This window comes from Genypterus blacodes, unplaced genomic scaffold (assembly GCF_046128005.1).
Source record: "Genypterus blacodes isolate CSIRO-AG114 ecotype Tasmania unplaced genomic scaffold, CSIRO-AGI_Gbla_v1 ptg000291l_1, whole genome shotgun sequence".
Classification (NCBI taxonomy): domain Eukaryota; kingdom Metazoa; phylum Chordata; class Actinopteri; order Ophidiiformes; family Ophidiidae; genus Genypterus; species Genypterus blacodes.
Genome location: NW_027467082.1, coordinates 526,995 through 542,549, shown reverse-complemented (window position 1 = coordinate 542,549; position 15,555 = coordinate 526,995). Strand labels below are relative to the sequence as shown.

At 39.6% G+C, this 15,555-nt stretch overlaps 1 protein-coding gene across 1 annotated transcript; it reads right to left on the bottom strand.

Annotated features, from left to right (window-relative positions):
* Positions 1-1,581: 1,581 nt before the first annotated feature.
* Positions 1,582-13,873, bottom strand: LOC142988031 (uncharacterized). Its single transcript, XM_076137028.1, has 14 exons — positions 13,708-13,873; positions 12,303-12,608; positions 7,349-7,666; positions 6,971-7,264; positions 6,575-6,886; positions 6,179-6,463; positions 5,679-5,978; positions 5,283-5,594; positions 4,887-5,171; positions 4,378-4,704; positions 3,967-4,281; positions 3,605-3,892; positions 3,332-3,486; positions 1,582-1,593 (listed from the first exon to the last, which is right to left on the bottom strand). The coding sequence occupies exons 1-14, from the start codon at positions 13,796-13,798 to the stop codon at positions 1,582-1,584; spliced, it is 3,600 nt and encodes a 1,199-aa protein (XP_075993143.1). The 5' UTR covers positions 13,799-13,873.
* Between the last annotated feature and the right edge of the window lie 1,682 nt (positions 13,874-15,555).

The window sequence follows — 15,555 nt, the reverse complement described above, 5'->3', positions numbered from 1 at the left end:
CCGACTCAGAAGTTCTTACTTGTTTTTCTGGCAGAAATGTCCCACCCGGACTCAATCCGTCATGGTTTAAACCAGATTATTATTATTTTTTAATTACTGGGAAATGTGTGTCGCTGTCTTTCGACAACAAGATGGCGTCAACAGCTAGGAACCAAACTTTGCCTTAGCTGCTGATGTGTTATTGTCTTATTTAGAGGTGGTTTTTCGGACTTGTGATGCTTCTTGCTGAATGTTGAAGCTCTTACATGATGCTTACGCTCTGCTGTTGTATATAACTAGCTGTGGTATATAACTAGCTGTGGTTGTTACTTTCTTGGCTGTGTGTTTACCTTTTATGTTCATGTACAGCTGGAAATGTACAGCACATGCAATAGACCTTTTTCATTGCATATATCCTGCTTCTCATGAAAGCTGTTATCAAAAGTTTAGGATGTTGGGACTTCAAAATGACGTTCACCACTCTATTTGTGATATGCTATTATCCTAAGCCTTAACGAAGTGTTGAATGTGTTGCCGCTTCCGGTAAACCACACGAGCAGCTAACATATATGCCTTCCAAAAAACAGTCCAAGTTTGCTAGCGTCTGTCTTCATTCACCTGGAAATGTATTGGCTAATAGTGCTCTGGTGACACCAACAAGGATGAACTAGATTTACTATTGCACTTGACTTTTAACGAGCACTGAAATTGCAACACTTGTGTAGTGTACTGAAATGTCATTATTTTCATCCAAGCAGTTGGAAACTTTAGAGCAAGTAGGCTCGTCTCTAGCATTGACAAATTGTGCTCTTAGGACATCACCTACTCTGTCCTAGCTCCTCTGATGCTCTTGTTTTCTAATCTTTCATTTCTAATTTGTCCTTTTTTCTTTCATTTCTAATTTGTCCTTTTTTCTCATTCATCATAGTACCTAACTTATTGCACTTCTACTCTAGCTCTAGTTATGCTCTTAGCTGTTGGTTTAGGAAGGAAATGCGCTTACGATTTCTTGTGACCTGAAGTTCTTTTATCTACCTTTGTTGAACACACTTATTGTAAGTCGCTCTGGATAAAAGCGTCTGCTAAATGATCGTAATGTAATGTAATGTAATGTGCTATCATTACTAATCATGCTATCATTAAGTTCCAGGTTTAAATTCTGGGGTGAGTACTGTGGTTTTTACTACACCATCCTGCAAGTTTTCTGCTCTTCTATGTAGACTGAAATCCCAAATAACTGATATGTTATGTAATCTTCTCCTAGATCTTTAAGCATTGGTTCTCTGGGCCTTTAAGGCTGCATGAGTCCTATAGAGGAGTTAGCGATGACTCACCCAAATCATTTGAGTCACACCCCTTTGATGGAAATAGATTTTCAATTTCACAAGTACATTTTAGTTTAACAAATAAATTTTAAACATAAACCTTCTTTTCCCCCTTCATTTATTTTTATTCATTAACTACATTCACCCATCACCGGGAGACATATTGTACATTGTATTTGTCAGTCCAAGTGTAAACACACATCGGCAGGATTTCACAACAGTCAAACCGGTGGGACAAAACCAAACCACACTTTTACTGAAAGTCGACTAGATGGTGCTATTTGACCACCTAATGAGCAACACATCAGCTCATCACACACTTCATGGATGGGATCAGGTTCACAGGAAAGCCTCACAATGTGAAATCCAACAACCATATTTCCGCCATCCACATAGCACATTATTCTATGTTTAAGGTAATTGTTGAATAGAAATGTGCTAAAGCAGACGTGATGGGACAGGGTGGTCATCTTTCCTTGGGAAAATGATGGAAAAGAATCACAACTGGAGGATAGCACTCCATCTCCCATTTCCTATGCATGGGCAATTTCTTAAAGTTATGATAGAAACACAGTATCTCCAACATATTTCACATCCATGATAGATATATATATATATATAGATCTATATATCTATATCTATATATAGATATATAGATCTATATATAGATATAGATATATAGATATATATGTATAGAAACAGTCTAATGCATAGATTCATGAATAGATGTGTGTGTGTGTGGTGTGTTTTGTGCTGATGACCAACAGGTGGCTCTGCAGCTCTATCACAGCATCACAGCCTATAACCTCCTCCTATAAGACTCCTGTCACATCAATCTCGTTTTTCTTTACTATTTAAGTGTTGTTTATATATGTAACCTGATGAATAAATGACTCTGATTTGTATGTCTGAAGCATACTCTGTATTCTGTCCATACACATATGGAACAAAGAAGTCATAACCCTTGAAGGCTCAGATTTAGAGTTGAGGCTTTCATTTCTTTATGTGAGACATTAAAAATACTACATTCAATATTTGATACACTGTAGATATACAGTCAAATGTGTCCAACAGTACATGTATATACACTGGGCATGTGTGTGTATGTATCCAAATATAGCATAGTGTTCACTTTGTGTTTTTGTCTGTCTTTTCCCCTCTTGGTAATAGGACTTGTAGCCACATGTGAGCATTATTTCATTATTTCAGCATTCATTCAGTGACTCCATCCCACCACCAGCGTCACAGACTTGGGCCGGCTGCCACAGGGTCCTCTGCCAATAAAGGCCACGCACTGTGCTGTGGAGATGACTCCAGAGGCAGCCAATGGTTAGCCTGGATGAGCTAAGTGTCATCCCTCCCAGATGTGAATTCCTTCAAAGCTGCAAGCTACACAGCTCTTACTCACAGTGAGTGTGCATATATGTAAACTATTGAAAATGGAGCACACAGATATCTCTCTTGTCATGGGGATGTACCTTAATCTTGACATGTAAAAGTCCTCTTAAGACCTAACAGCACTGGCAAGCTGCAGCTCATGACGAGCATTTCATCTGGGAAATGTCAAATCACTACTGCTTCATGTAGAGCTATAGCTCACTCTTCTGGACAGTTTGAGTAACACAGAAAATGTTGGTACTGTGCCAGTGCACACAATGATTTGCACAAGTAACTTTAAAACAACAGACATGGAGTTTTGTGTCATAATGCATTTAATCACTGTATTCAAGAAGGCAGAAATGTGCTATTTTTCTCCAAAACTTTCTCCCGTTATGATGGAAAAAAAACACACACACACAAAATAACATGAAAAAACTAAACACAACTCAATATGTGAAGTGTGACAAAAATGCCAGGATTCTTTTGTTAAACCATGCTCCCTAAAAAATAAAAATCCATATCAGGGCCAGGAAATAGTGATCATCATCCCTCTGTGCTCCTCATCATTTGGTCTGAAATGAAAAAATCAGAAAATCAGACGGGATCTGTTGGACGGTTTTATATTCAAATTGAACTGTCAATCTCACCTTGATGAGCGTGACTAAGACATTATAGATGATGGACACAAGGAAAAGGAAGAGGACTGTGAAAACCATATACATGTACACATTCTCCTCCTCCAAGTCCCGGTTGACATCAGCATGCACGTTGTAATCAAAGACAGCACTTGTCTCTGGGATCACTGTAAAAGAATCATGTTGAGAGATGTCTGTTAAGTATGATCAACATTGACTTTGCTACAGTACAAGCTAGATAGTTGCATGGGAGTAAACCATTTCAATTTATGGAGCAACTGGCACCTGGTTTAGATATATTCAGGGCTATGGTGACAGTAGTGTGTGTCACGATGCAGTTGTAGACCACCCCAGATGCCCAAATGCCTGGGTCCAGACGAAGCCGGCTTTGGATGCTGAACTTTCCCTTTGGCCCTTGGTGGGGTTCACTGGTGTTATAGTCCAACAGCTCTGTGGTGTCATCCAGAAACCAGGTAATGTTGATGTTTGCGGGGCTGAAGCCAAACACCAGGCACATCAGCTCACCAGCGCCATGGAACAAGGTTGCAGAAGGTTGCGACGGGGTTACTGCAGCTGGGAATACACACATTGGTATGAATTGATGCTGGGGAGCTTCACGTTACTACAGCTATTGACTCTTTACTCACCAAAAATATCTGTTATTGTTCTTTTGAGAGGAATTTCAGATGATTCATGTTCAACAACACAAGAATACGATTCCTGCTCCTCTGTCCTGGATGCGTTGAGTCGACTGCTCAGTGAATAAGTGCTGCTCCCTGTGTATTTCCACGTAGGGCTGTTGGTGTAGTGAGATAAGGGTAGCTTGTCTCCCTCTCTCTCCCAGTACACTATGACATTGGATGGGAAAAATCCCGTAACCATACAAACCACTGTGAGCATGTTTGATGTTGTCAACTCAGACATTGTCGGCTGAATTATCTTCAGCATTGGTGGATGTAGGGCTTTAGAAAAAAAGAATGCACAATATTAATAGGGTTTACATTTTGCTGGGTCAGAATTAGCAATAACATTCTTATGCATAGTTGTTGGGATCCTACCTGTGCTTCTGCTTACACGGTCCTCGTAGACCTTATTGGAACATTTGTGCTTTCCTTCACAAGACACTTCTTTGTATGAATTCCAGGCCCTTGTTGATACATTGAGGAAGCTCAACAAAGTCTCTGTTCCATTGCTGTGACTGACGGGTGACATTGTAAGGACATTCAGTTGAGATTCTTTCCCCCCTATTTTCCAGGTGATCAAGAAATCTCGGAGACTCGGACCAACCAAAAGACAAGAGATATTCATCTGTCCACTGTTCTGGAGCTCTTGAAGGGTCGGTCCCTGAACATACACACCAACTATATGGGATGATGGTGGTGTAACTGAAAAACAGAATGTGATGGTAAACTTTTTATGGCACTTTTGTAGTGGATAAAATACCAATGTTTGACTCCACCTGAAGTTTGTTGTTATGGCGGTTGAATGTTTCTTTCGTACTACTTTATTTTACCTGCTTCCATTTGGCAGTGGGTTGAGACTGTTATTGTGTTAAGTTTCACTTTACCTGAACAGACGCTGATGTTCTTTGTTTCTTTTTTGATCCCTGACTGGTCAGAAACCTCACATGTGAAGACCTTCCCTGTTTTCCACTCTGTTTGAGGGACAGGAAGTTGACTTCTTATGCCCACACGTCCATTTGCACCCATGCTGATGTCACTGGTTGATGCAGGTGTTTGTGGGGACCCAGAAATCCATTTAATTTGAGGGTTGAAGCCCCATGCAGAGCATAGGAGTGTCTGTGGTTGTGTTTCTTCACTGGGGACAAGAGAGAGCTCCATTGATGGGTCCTCTAAATATATTGAAAAACATATATCAATCAAATGGTCCAATTAAAAGGAATAAAGAGGGAACTAAAATCTGCAAATCAACCGTTTAATGGAAGAACAGTAGCTGTGCTCACCAAATATACCCCCAATGGAGTTGGACTTCCAGCTGTTGGAGAAGCCTTGATTCACTTTGCATGTGAAAGTTTTCCCATCATTCCAGTAAAGCTCAGGGACAGGGAAGTGTCTTGTGACTGAATGGTGGCCTGGGGCTTCCGGGAGTTCAACAAACAGTTTTTCAGAGATGTCAACCCCGTTGGCCTGAAACGTGACATAAAGGTCGCTGGAGGAGAGCTGTGTGATGTCACACTCCAGCACAAACCTGTCTCTCTTCTGTACATCTGGCAACAATCTTCTGATGGCCACAGATGGAGTTGAAAGTGAAGGACCTGGGTGAGAACCAAAACATTATGTTTTTTCATATATTTCATTGGAACGCCACAGCTGATTTGAGTGCTGCACAGTCCTCTTACCTGTAATATTCACAGGCTCCTCTTTGGTTTGGAAGCAGCTGTGTTTAGCGCTGCAAGATACATGCTTGAGGGTTTTCCACTTTTTTAAGGGAACTGTCAGATTGCTGATGATATGAGATGTGTTTCTGGCCTGGCTCACTTTCTTGGGTGTAGACCGTCCATCCATCTTCCAGGTCACTGTGGCATCAAAGACAGTGTTGACCAAGCATGTTGCCTTCACCTCAGACCCTGCAAGCATTACTGTCTTGAAGCTGGGGAGCTCCACATGAATGGAGGGAGAAGTCTCTGAATGAGTTGTTACTGGAACCACAGAAGAAGAATTATTTATAGCAGGATGCAAGACATAATCTTGAGTAGATTGCAATTTTACTAACAAAATATTTTTCATAGAATAAGACCATGACCCACTTAAGACTTTTCAATTACAAGCTTTTGATAAGAGCCATTGCTTCTATTTGGCAGTGGGTTGAGACTGTTATTGTGTTATGTTTTCACTTTACCTGAACAGACGCTGATGTTCTTTGTTTCCTTTTTGATCCCTGACCGGTCAGAAACCTCACATGTGAAGACCTTCCCTGTTTTCCACTCTGTTTGAGGGACAGGAAGTTGACTTCTTATTCCCACACGTCCATTTGCACCCATGCTGATGTCACTGGTTGATGCAGGTGTTTGTGGAGACCCAGAATTCCATTTAATTTGAGGGTTGAAGCCCCATGCAGAGCATAGGAGTGTCTGTGGTTGTGTTTCTTCACTTGGGACCAGAGAGAGCTCCATTGATGGGTCCTCTAAATATATTGAAAAACATATATCAATCAAATGGTCCAATTATAAGGAATAAAGAGGGAACTTGCATCTGCAAATCAACCGTTTAATGGAAGAACAGTAGCTGTGCTCACCAAATATACCCCCAATGGAGTTGGACTTCCAGCTGTTGGAGAAGCCTTGATTCACTTTGCATGTGAAAGTTTTCCCATCATTCCAGTAAAGCTCAGGGACAGGGAAGTGTCTTGTGACTGAATGGTGGCCTGGGGCTTCCGGGAGTTCAACAAACAGTTTTTCAGAGATGTCAACCCCGTTGGCCTGAAACGTGACATAAAGGTCGCTGGAGGAGAGCTGTGTGATGTCACACGCCAGCACAAACCTGTCTCTCTTCTGTACATCTGGCAACAATCTCCTGATGGCCACAGATGGAGTTGAAAGTGAAGGACCTGGGTGAGAACCAAAACATTATGTTTTTTCATATATTTCATTGGAACGCCACGGCTGATTTGAGTGCTGCACAGTCCTCTTACCTGTAATATTCACAGGCTCCTCTTTGGTTTGGAAGCAGCTGTGTTCAGCTCTGCAAGATACATGCTTGAGGGTTTTCCACTTTTGTAAGGGAACTGTCAGTTTGCTGATGATATGAGATGTGTTTCTGGCCTGGCTCACGTTGCTGGGTGTAGACGCTACATCCATCTTCCAGGTCACTGTGGCATCAAAGACAGTGTTGACCAAGCATGTTGCTGTCACCTCAGACCCTGCCAGCATTACTGTCTTGAAGCTGGGGAGCTCCACATGAATGGTTGGAGGGGAGTTTCCGTGAACTGTCACATAAAATAGTTCTGGTCAAAAACGTTACTCACTCTGATGGAGGCATTTCACGCTTTTACTGTGATACATTCACTTACCTGTACAAATGCTCATTGATGCATCGGATTCCCTGTTGCCATGGTTGGACTTGCATGTATACGCTGAGCCTTCTGTCCACTTCTTCATGTCCGGCTCAATCTGACTGGTTACACTGAAGGTTTTCCCCACCTCCTGCACACTCTGCAGCCTTCTTTGGATTGGCACAATGTTTAGAGTACTTTTGTCCACTTCCCATTCCACATTGAGTTCTCCTGGAAAGAAGTCACTTAGCGTGCAGATGAGTTTGACTGTTGAGGCCCCAAATTCACCTTCCCACACAGGGTAGAGTGTGATGTTTGGAGAGACAACCCGTAGCACTGAGGTAAGAACACAGGTTATTTTTTAACAATTAGTTTATTGTCCAAGCTCTCTCAGGACATTTTAGAAATGTACATCATTCAATCAGAAATGTAGATGTACATACCTTAAGTGATTGATCAAGGAACAACTATACAGTCTCAAATCTAGGTGCCTTATTCTTTTATTTAGACTAGATGGCAGACTTGTACTTTTACAGTTTCAGGTGGAAATGTAGCTGGAAGTCTGTTGCACAGATGTTGCAGAATGACAGAGCAGAGTGATCAGTGCGTGCAGCAAGCAGAAGCATTGGGTAACACCCAGAACACAAAAAGTCTCCGAAAAACAGAAGTGAAACATGACACTGAGCAACGGTGCATCACATACAGCAGGTGTGAGGTGTGGTTATGCCAGTAAGAGAAATATACTGTACATTTGAATATCTCACAACTGTTTACATATGTTATCATTCAAATCCTTTTTACATGATAACTCGTGACTTTGCTACAGGTTTCAGTTCTCATGGCTATTAATAATAGAGTTGAGAACCAACAGAGTATTTGCATATTGAATTGAACATGGTCTGTTGATTTCCAGATGCTGACCAGCTCAGAGACGTATGATAAAACATAATTATGAAGTAAAAAAATATGAAACATAATTAAAGGTTTTAAAGGGGAAAGTGAGTAACAAACATGTTATAATTGATCATTCAAACTCAAAGATAAAATGGCTAAAGCAAGAACATGAAAAGTGTAATGGACATCATATTTTTAGAAATGGAAGCACATTTTTAAATGCTATCTTTAGTTAAATGTTTATTTAGGTAGTAATGCTAATCTAAGTAAACCTGAACAAGACAGTGAGAACAATAACAAAGTATAAGAGGACGTCAATGTGGAAATGTTTTTAAACAGAAAGTTAATTTCTTTTCATTTGACCTGAAAAGAAAAACAAAACAAAAAAGTCTTAGTGCACAAACAATATAAACAAAAACACATACATTCTAATTCTATTTGAGCTTAATGCACATCATATACTGTATACAGATCATAGCTGCATCATGAAATGGAGGGAAACCCTCATGTGGGATCCATCTGGTTTGACCTGATTATACATCTCAAGGTTGAAATAAATCAATACATTGTTGCATGAACAACTCAATACACTGAAAAATGTATAGATATATGCTAAACATATGATCAGTAAAATTTCAGAAAAAAATAATGCTTTTGATAATATAATGTAACACTAAATTACATTATGATAATATAATAACTGTTCACAACTATGCACAACTATGTGTACAGCATATTTGTCATTATTGTCAGCACTATGCGATATGTATTTTGCCAACTTGATTTTAAGTCATTAAAAAATAAAATCATACCTTGAAAGCAGTGGTTCCAATGCTGTACAACAGAGTGATGAGGAAGAGGAGGATGAAGATGAGGCCTGTGATCTCCATGCTGTCTTCATATGCTGTCAGGTCTTTGCTTAATTGGCTGTCAGTCACAATCAGGTAATCTGGATCTATTTAGTATTAAGTCAGAGAGCTTCAGTTATTGCTTTTATGTAAGTGGCCATTCACAACAAGTTCTGGGTGTGTTTTGAAAATAATCACAAAGCTTTTTGTGCTGTGGCGTTTGTCTCTACAGGGGTCAGAATGCATTATGCCACATAGTTCATGGCTTCTTGGCAGTAATGAATATAAAAGTACTGCATGCTTGTTCTGAAATTAAAGTCACACTTAAGTCAATAGAAGGAGTTTTGGACAAGAGGGAGGATGAGAACCGAACTGAGATCCCAACCCCTTAAAAAACATAATTCTAGGTTCAGCTTTTTCTGCTGCCTCCAGCAGAACAAAGTAAGAGTGATATGGTGACCCTGACTTGCTAAATACAAGACTTCTACCCAGTTGTTGTAAAATTGACTTATTGCCGAATCTCCTTGAGCTCTCGTTTCGCATCATTAGGATAAATACTGGCTTGCAAAAGATTGGAGACCTAATTTCATGCCAAGTTATTGTGACTTGACACTTTTGTATCAAATCTAATAGTCAAGACCTATTTTGGACACCGTAGCAGTTACAATCATCCTGATTTGTTTCTGAAAGACCCCACAGGGATGCACGACTTGGACCCAGTAGAGGAACACAAGCAGACAAAGACGAGGCACAAACATTGATGGTGCACGGCTATATTTAGTTGGATTGAATGTTAATCTTAAAAGTAGTTGGGTGGATTAAATGTGAGAAAGTTTATGCCCTGCTATTTTCACTACACCCTGAAGCATATGTTTGATTGGAATACCTTGGCTTGAGGCTAATATAGATGAGCACAGCTGCACTTAAACACATAGACTGCACGAGACGTACATCAACAGTTACAACAGAGTTACAAAGTGATTTTTTTTTATTTTGATTTTGAATTTGCATTTAAAACACAAACAGCACATCATATCACACAAGCAACAAACATTTAACAACAAACAGCAGTAGACACAGCAAGACACCACAACATCTACTGGGCCTAGCACGTTTGAGGGACGTTCATGTTGAGGTTGACCAGGTTGACATTCTCACGTGATCTCTCAGCCATGGACCTCATAATGACGCCAGTTGAGTCCAAAATGGATTCGTGGTAAACTACACAGTTATATACCACATCATTATCTACCCAGTCCTCACGGCTGAGGGTTAACTGGCCATAGACAGAATAGGAGCCATTATTTTCTACAGGGATTGTGGTGGAGAATGTGCCCGCCTCTGCAGGCTTATCATCAATAAGCCAAGACACCGCAATCTGCTGTGGGTAGAAGTCTTTCACATAGCAAGTCAGGGTCACCATATTGCTTTTACGTTGTTCTACTGGAGGCAGCAGAAACACTGACGGACGCTGAAACTTTCCTCCTGCAATCAGGAAAGAACAATTAGGCCTTTATGCTGCAAACCTTCCCAGACATTTCTGCTTCAAACTACATTGATAATGACAATTTCTTACCTCTCTGCTTTTGATAAACTGTCTCAATTGGTGTCAGCAACTGTGAATGGTGTACATAACAGATTCTCTTCAATCCATCGGCCCAAGTTTCATAAGGGATTTCAAGAGAGAGGCTGAGTGATTTCTTTCCATTTTTTTTCATTGTTTTAAGCTTTTTCCCGTTCTCATCCTCCCAGATAATCTCGTTCAAATGGTCTGGATTTGACTTCAGTGTGACTTTGCACACCACGTTTGCTGTTTTGTTTAGAAACAATGTAGCAAGTGAAGGGGGGATGATCTCTACTTTCACCAAATCATCAGAGGGAGGCTCAATGGAAGGATCTGTCGGGTGAAGGATCAGTGATGTTTTATTGGGTTGTAATTAACTTACATTAACCAAAAAGAAGAAAAACAGGTCTACTCACCAGTTCCACACTTCTTGCTCCAAGTTGCATTCCAAGTTTGAGGACCTTCTGCATCTTTCCCGTTAAACTTGCATGTAAACACGCCGTCAGTCTCATTGGTCAGAAGAAAACTTGCTGCACTGTACACTTTGGTTCCATTGCCATACTTTGTTTCACCAGCAGGTGTTTTGATCTCATTATTGTCTTTCTGGATTTCCGTTCCATCTCTCAGCCATTTGATGTCATAATCTTTAGGTGAAAACTCTTTGGCAAAGCAGGAGAAGGTCCTTCTAGTCTCCTCATCAGAGGAGGCCAACACTTCAAGAGTTGGCGCCTTAAAAAACGGCACTGAAAAACAAACATATACACAAATATATGTATGCAGAAGCAGGGAATAATATATATGAAGAAGCAACGTGAACTATACCCTACAATGTTGTATTATTAGGTTATAATTTTCCAGGGAACTTGCATGTACAAATGCACACACTTGATGCGAACATGAAAGCTATTTGCTAAAGTCTGCAGAGGTGTCCAAAGGGAAAACAAACTAAAACGACTGAGCCCTTCATGCTTGCTTCTGCATATACATTGATTGTAGAGGCAACAGATTGAACCTTACAGGCTTTAACAGTGAATTATCATCGACAGATCAAGTGAAAGCAGTCAGCGAGGGGAAAGAACAGGGATTATGCAGATGGAGGGGGAAAAGCGGAACATTAACAAACCGCTAAAATAGGTGAAAAGAACATATATGAGTGTGAGAAAGTCAATGAGCATAAACAAACTTCAGCCTTTTCCTTCCACCTTCCTGTCTGGCACACAATTACAACTATTACAACTATCCATGCATCCATTTACATTAGTTTACAAACAAAATAGAATTATTGTTGGATCAGCAAAAGCAGCACAACTAGTTAATTTTGCTTACATATCTGGAATCATAGTTTTCCAGACAAATGATCCTTATTGCTAATGGATTTAGTTTTTCCCGTTTTACCAATCAAACGATGTTAGGTTAAAATTGTAAAAATAAATAGGACAGTACAGTACAGTGTGACTGATAGGACTTGGAATGCACAATAACAAACAGTCACTTTTGAATTCCGCCCCAATAAACTAGGATTAATCAATTAAGTACAAATAAATATAAACCAAGATATAGAGATTAGCTTTACGTAAAGATATAAAGGTGCAAATGGATATAGTATATATCAGTTAAATGACAATTATTATTCCTATTAGTTATGTTGATAGTTTTAGAGTCTTACCGGGTGGTGGTGGTATCTGGGCATCAGTAGTATCTCCTCCTGGCAGTGTCGCAGAACATTTAAAAACGTTCGCGGTCGCGGTCCATTCTGCACGATTCACAGTGATCTTAGAGACTCCGGTGAAAAAGTTGTTTTTCTGCACCGAAGGATATTGAACAAAGTCAGGCAGGTTGTTTCCATTTTGGGTCCATTGGAAGGTCAGTGCGGACGGTGAGAATCCGGTGGCAAAGCAGCCGAGAGTGACCGTGGGCTCAGACCCAGAACGACATGGCATCAGTGGAAACACAGTCGGTGCTCTTGGTGTGCCTGAGAGAAGACAAGCAAGCATGTGGCATTAAGATAATGAAGCAAAAATTAACCTCAACATCAATTTTAATTCAAAGATCGCAGAAAACCAACAGTCACGTTTAAACTTTGTGTTGCCCTATTCTTCATGACCTTCCTGATAATTAATCATATTTCATTCAGAGTAAGTTAGACAAAAAAACAAATTCAGCATTTCCCTCAAATATGAGGATGATATTAATGTCATTGATAGTCGATGATCATGGCAGCATTAATGTCACCCAAATCATTTTATCCCCCTGAATATTACCGAATAAACTGTATATATAAGAAACTTTGCAATAATACAGCAATTATTTACAAGGACAAATCGATTCTTACCTGATGTCACAGTTACTGTTGTACCTTTGCCCCAGTAATCAAAAGCACCGTAGTACCGCAGTGCCAAATCTACTACTACCAGTTAATATGTAAGGTCACTTTTGCTGAATAGTCAGTATAAAAACTCTGTCTTTACACTAACATGGTATTTCGTCATTAGATAGACAACTTGAATAAAAAAAGCCATGAAATACATTTCACACAGCAGTTTTCGACACAATGAGTAATACTGAGAAATAAAACTCTAAACATGGCGATGCCCAGTGTGAAACATGTGCCGCTGTAGACTCTAATGTATAAATATTAATCAAACTCTTACCTGATGATACTGTTACTGTCGTGCCTTTCCCCCAATAGGCAAAAGCCCTGTTATCACAGTTGTGAAATGTAACCTACACTGTTCACAAAAACTATCCTCCCATCATGTAGCACATTTGTACACTAAAGGTAATGTCATTTTCTAAAAATCACAATAACATTTTAATAATGTGATTACATTATTAACAGTCTCACAAATTATGTATTACTGCATTAAAAAACCTGCATCCACAAACCCACACAGGGCGTTGTATTGCTTTTATCTTGCTTTGGCTTACCTGTTTGGTTATCTGGATGAAATGAAATCATTTCAACCAACAAACTATTTTGCCGGGTTATCATGACACTCAAAGCATCACAATTGGTAAAAAAAAATACATTTCAATTCAAACATTTGGACACACTAAAATGAAGGGCTTACCTGATGTGACAGTCACCATTGTGCCTTTTCCCCAGTAGTCAAAACCATAGTCACAGTATAATATTCTGACACAATCAGCATACAAAAACATGCTCCTAAAAGCTGTTGAATTCAGCCACTGTTTCGAATATTAAACATTAAACGGCGCATTTTGAGAATGAAAATAAAACAAAGCTTTTACCTGTTGTAACAGTCACCGTTGTCCCTTTTCCCCAGTAGTCAAAGTAGTAATCACAGTGACAGATTTAATAGCGCTTTAGCGCAAAGACATAGTCCAATTTGAATCACCGAATGAAATGATTCAATACATTATACGCCTAACACTTTCCCTGATCTACATTTGTAGTTTTCTGTATTCATCCTATTTAAAGGAAGGCTGCGATATACATCAACACAACGACAATTAAAATTGAAAAACAATATATCTTGACTTGACATTGATTCTAATATTACTTACCAGAAGTTACGGTGACTTGTGTTCCTTTCCCCCAGTAGTCAAAGTAGTTGTCACAGTGATGTCAAGTTATCTGTGTGTAATTCAAATACCAAAACATAATTTAAATCAATAAAGACAAACGTTTTTCACTGACAAAGCCCCTCTTTATTAACCATATCCCATGGGATGTTCATTTCCTGTGGTCTGGGTTACATAAAATTAAGTGTGTTTGCTAACAGTTGGTGAAAACTTCCTCTTTTTCAAACATTCCTGCCAACTCTATTTCCTGCAGCATATTCATACCACCAAACATACCAATGACAGAAAGAGGAGTGAATGACTATGGAGTTGAGATATGTACAATTCTTGCATTTTCAGAAAATGGCTTTTAGTATATTTAGGAAATCCTTCCAGACCATCGGTGAACTACCATACAAGTAGTAAGCTATTATAAGCTTTCCATGCAAATGTGTTTGAAAGTACAACAATGGGAAAAAAAAATAATAATAACAGAGTATGTGTTAGTCTTTATAGTACTATTTTGAAATTGTACACATGTAGGAGTATTTGCTGGATCATGGGAGTGGAATGAATCCTCCTAGTTTGACTTCTAAAGGAATGCATGTGGATGTCCTCTGTAGGGGACATGAATCAATCATCTTCATTTCAAAAACCGAAATTGGCTACAATATTGAAACCTGTGGAGAGGACATCCAGGGCATTTCAGTAATATCTCACTTGTTGGGATTTGTGACCAAATCAACTCACTCTCTTCAAATTGGCAGATATGGTGTTTCTAAAGGCGGCCACGGGGACAGTAATCTCTATGAAAAAGGAAGGCAGCTACAGAAATGGTCATCAGAAAACGTTTGCAACAGTAACATAGGACGAGTGCAATGATTGCATATGATTAGCTACGATCAGATGTTAGGCCTGAACTGGGAAATGGACACAATGCTCAGATTTGTTGAACTGTGTGCCATTAACAGCCGAATCCAGTACAGATCAGACAATCAAGTTCTGGGAGACTTAAGGAAGACACCCATGAACATGATTGTCCAGGAACAATCTGATTGAAGTCCTCAAAGTCATGTGGGGAGCACTGATGATGAAAAAACAAATTCATTCACGGTCAAAAAGTTCTCATTCTTCTCCCAGGTGCACAATTCATACTCTAGGATAGATTATTTTCTTAAAGACAACTCTCTCAAATCCTGTGTCGCTTCCTCTGATTACCTAAGCATCCTAATATCTGACCATGCCCCCTGGATTATTACATATCCAACTGTCTACATACAAATCCTCCCCTCCCCTGTGGAGGTTTAACTCATTACTGCTGGCAGATAACAATCTCCAATTCCATTGATGACTTTCTTTTGTTTAGTGAAAACGACTCTACTTCATACTCATTG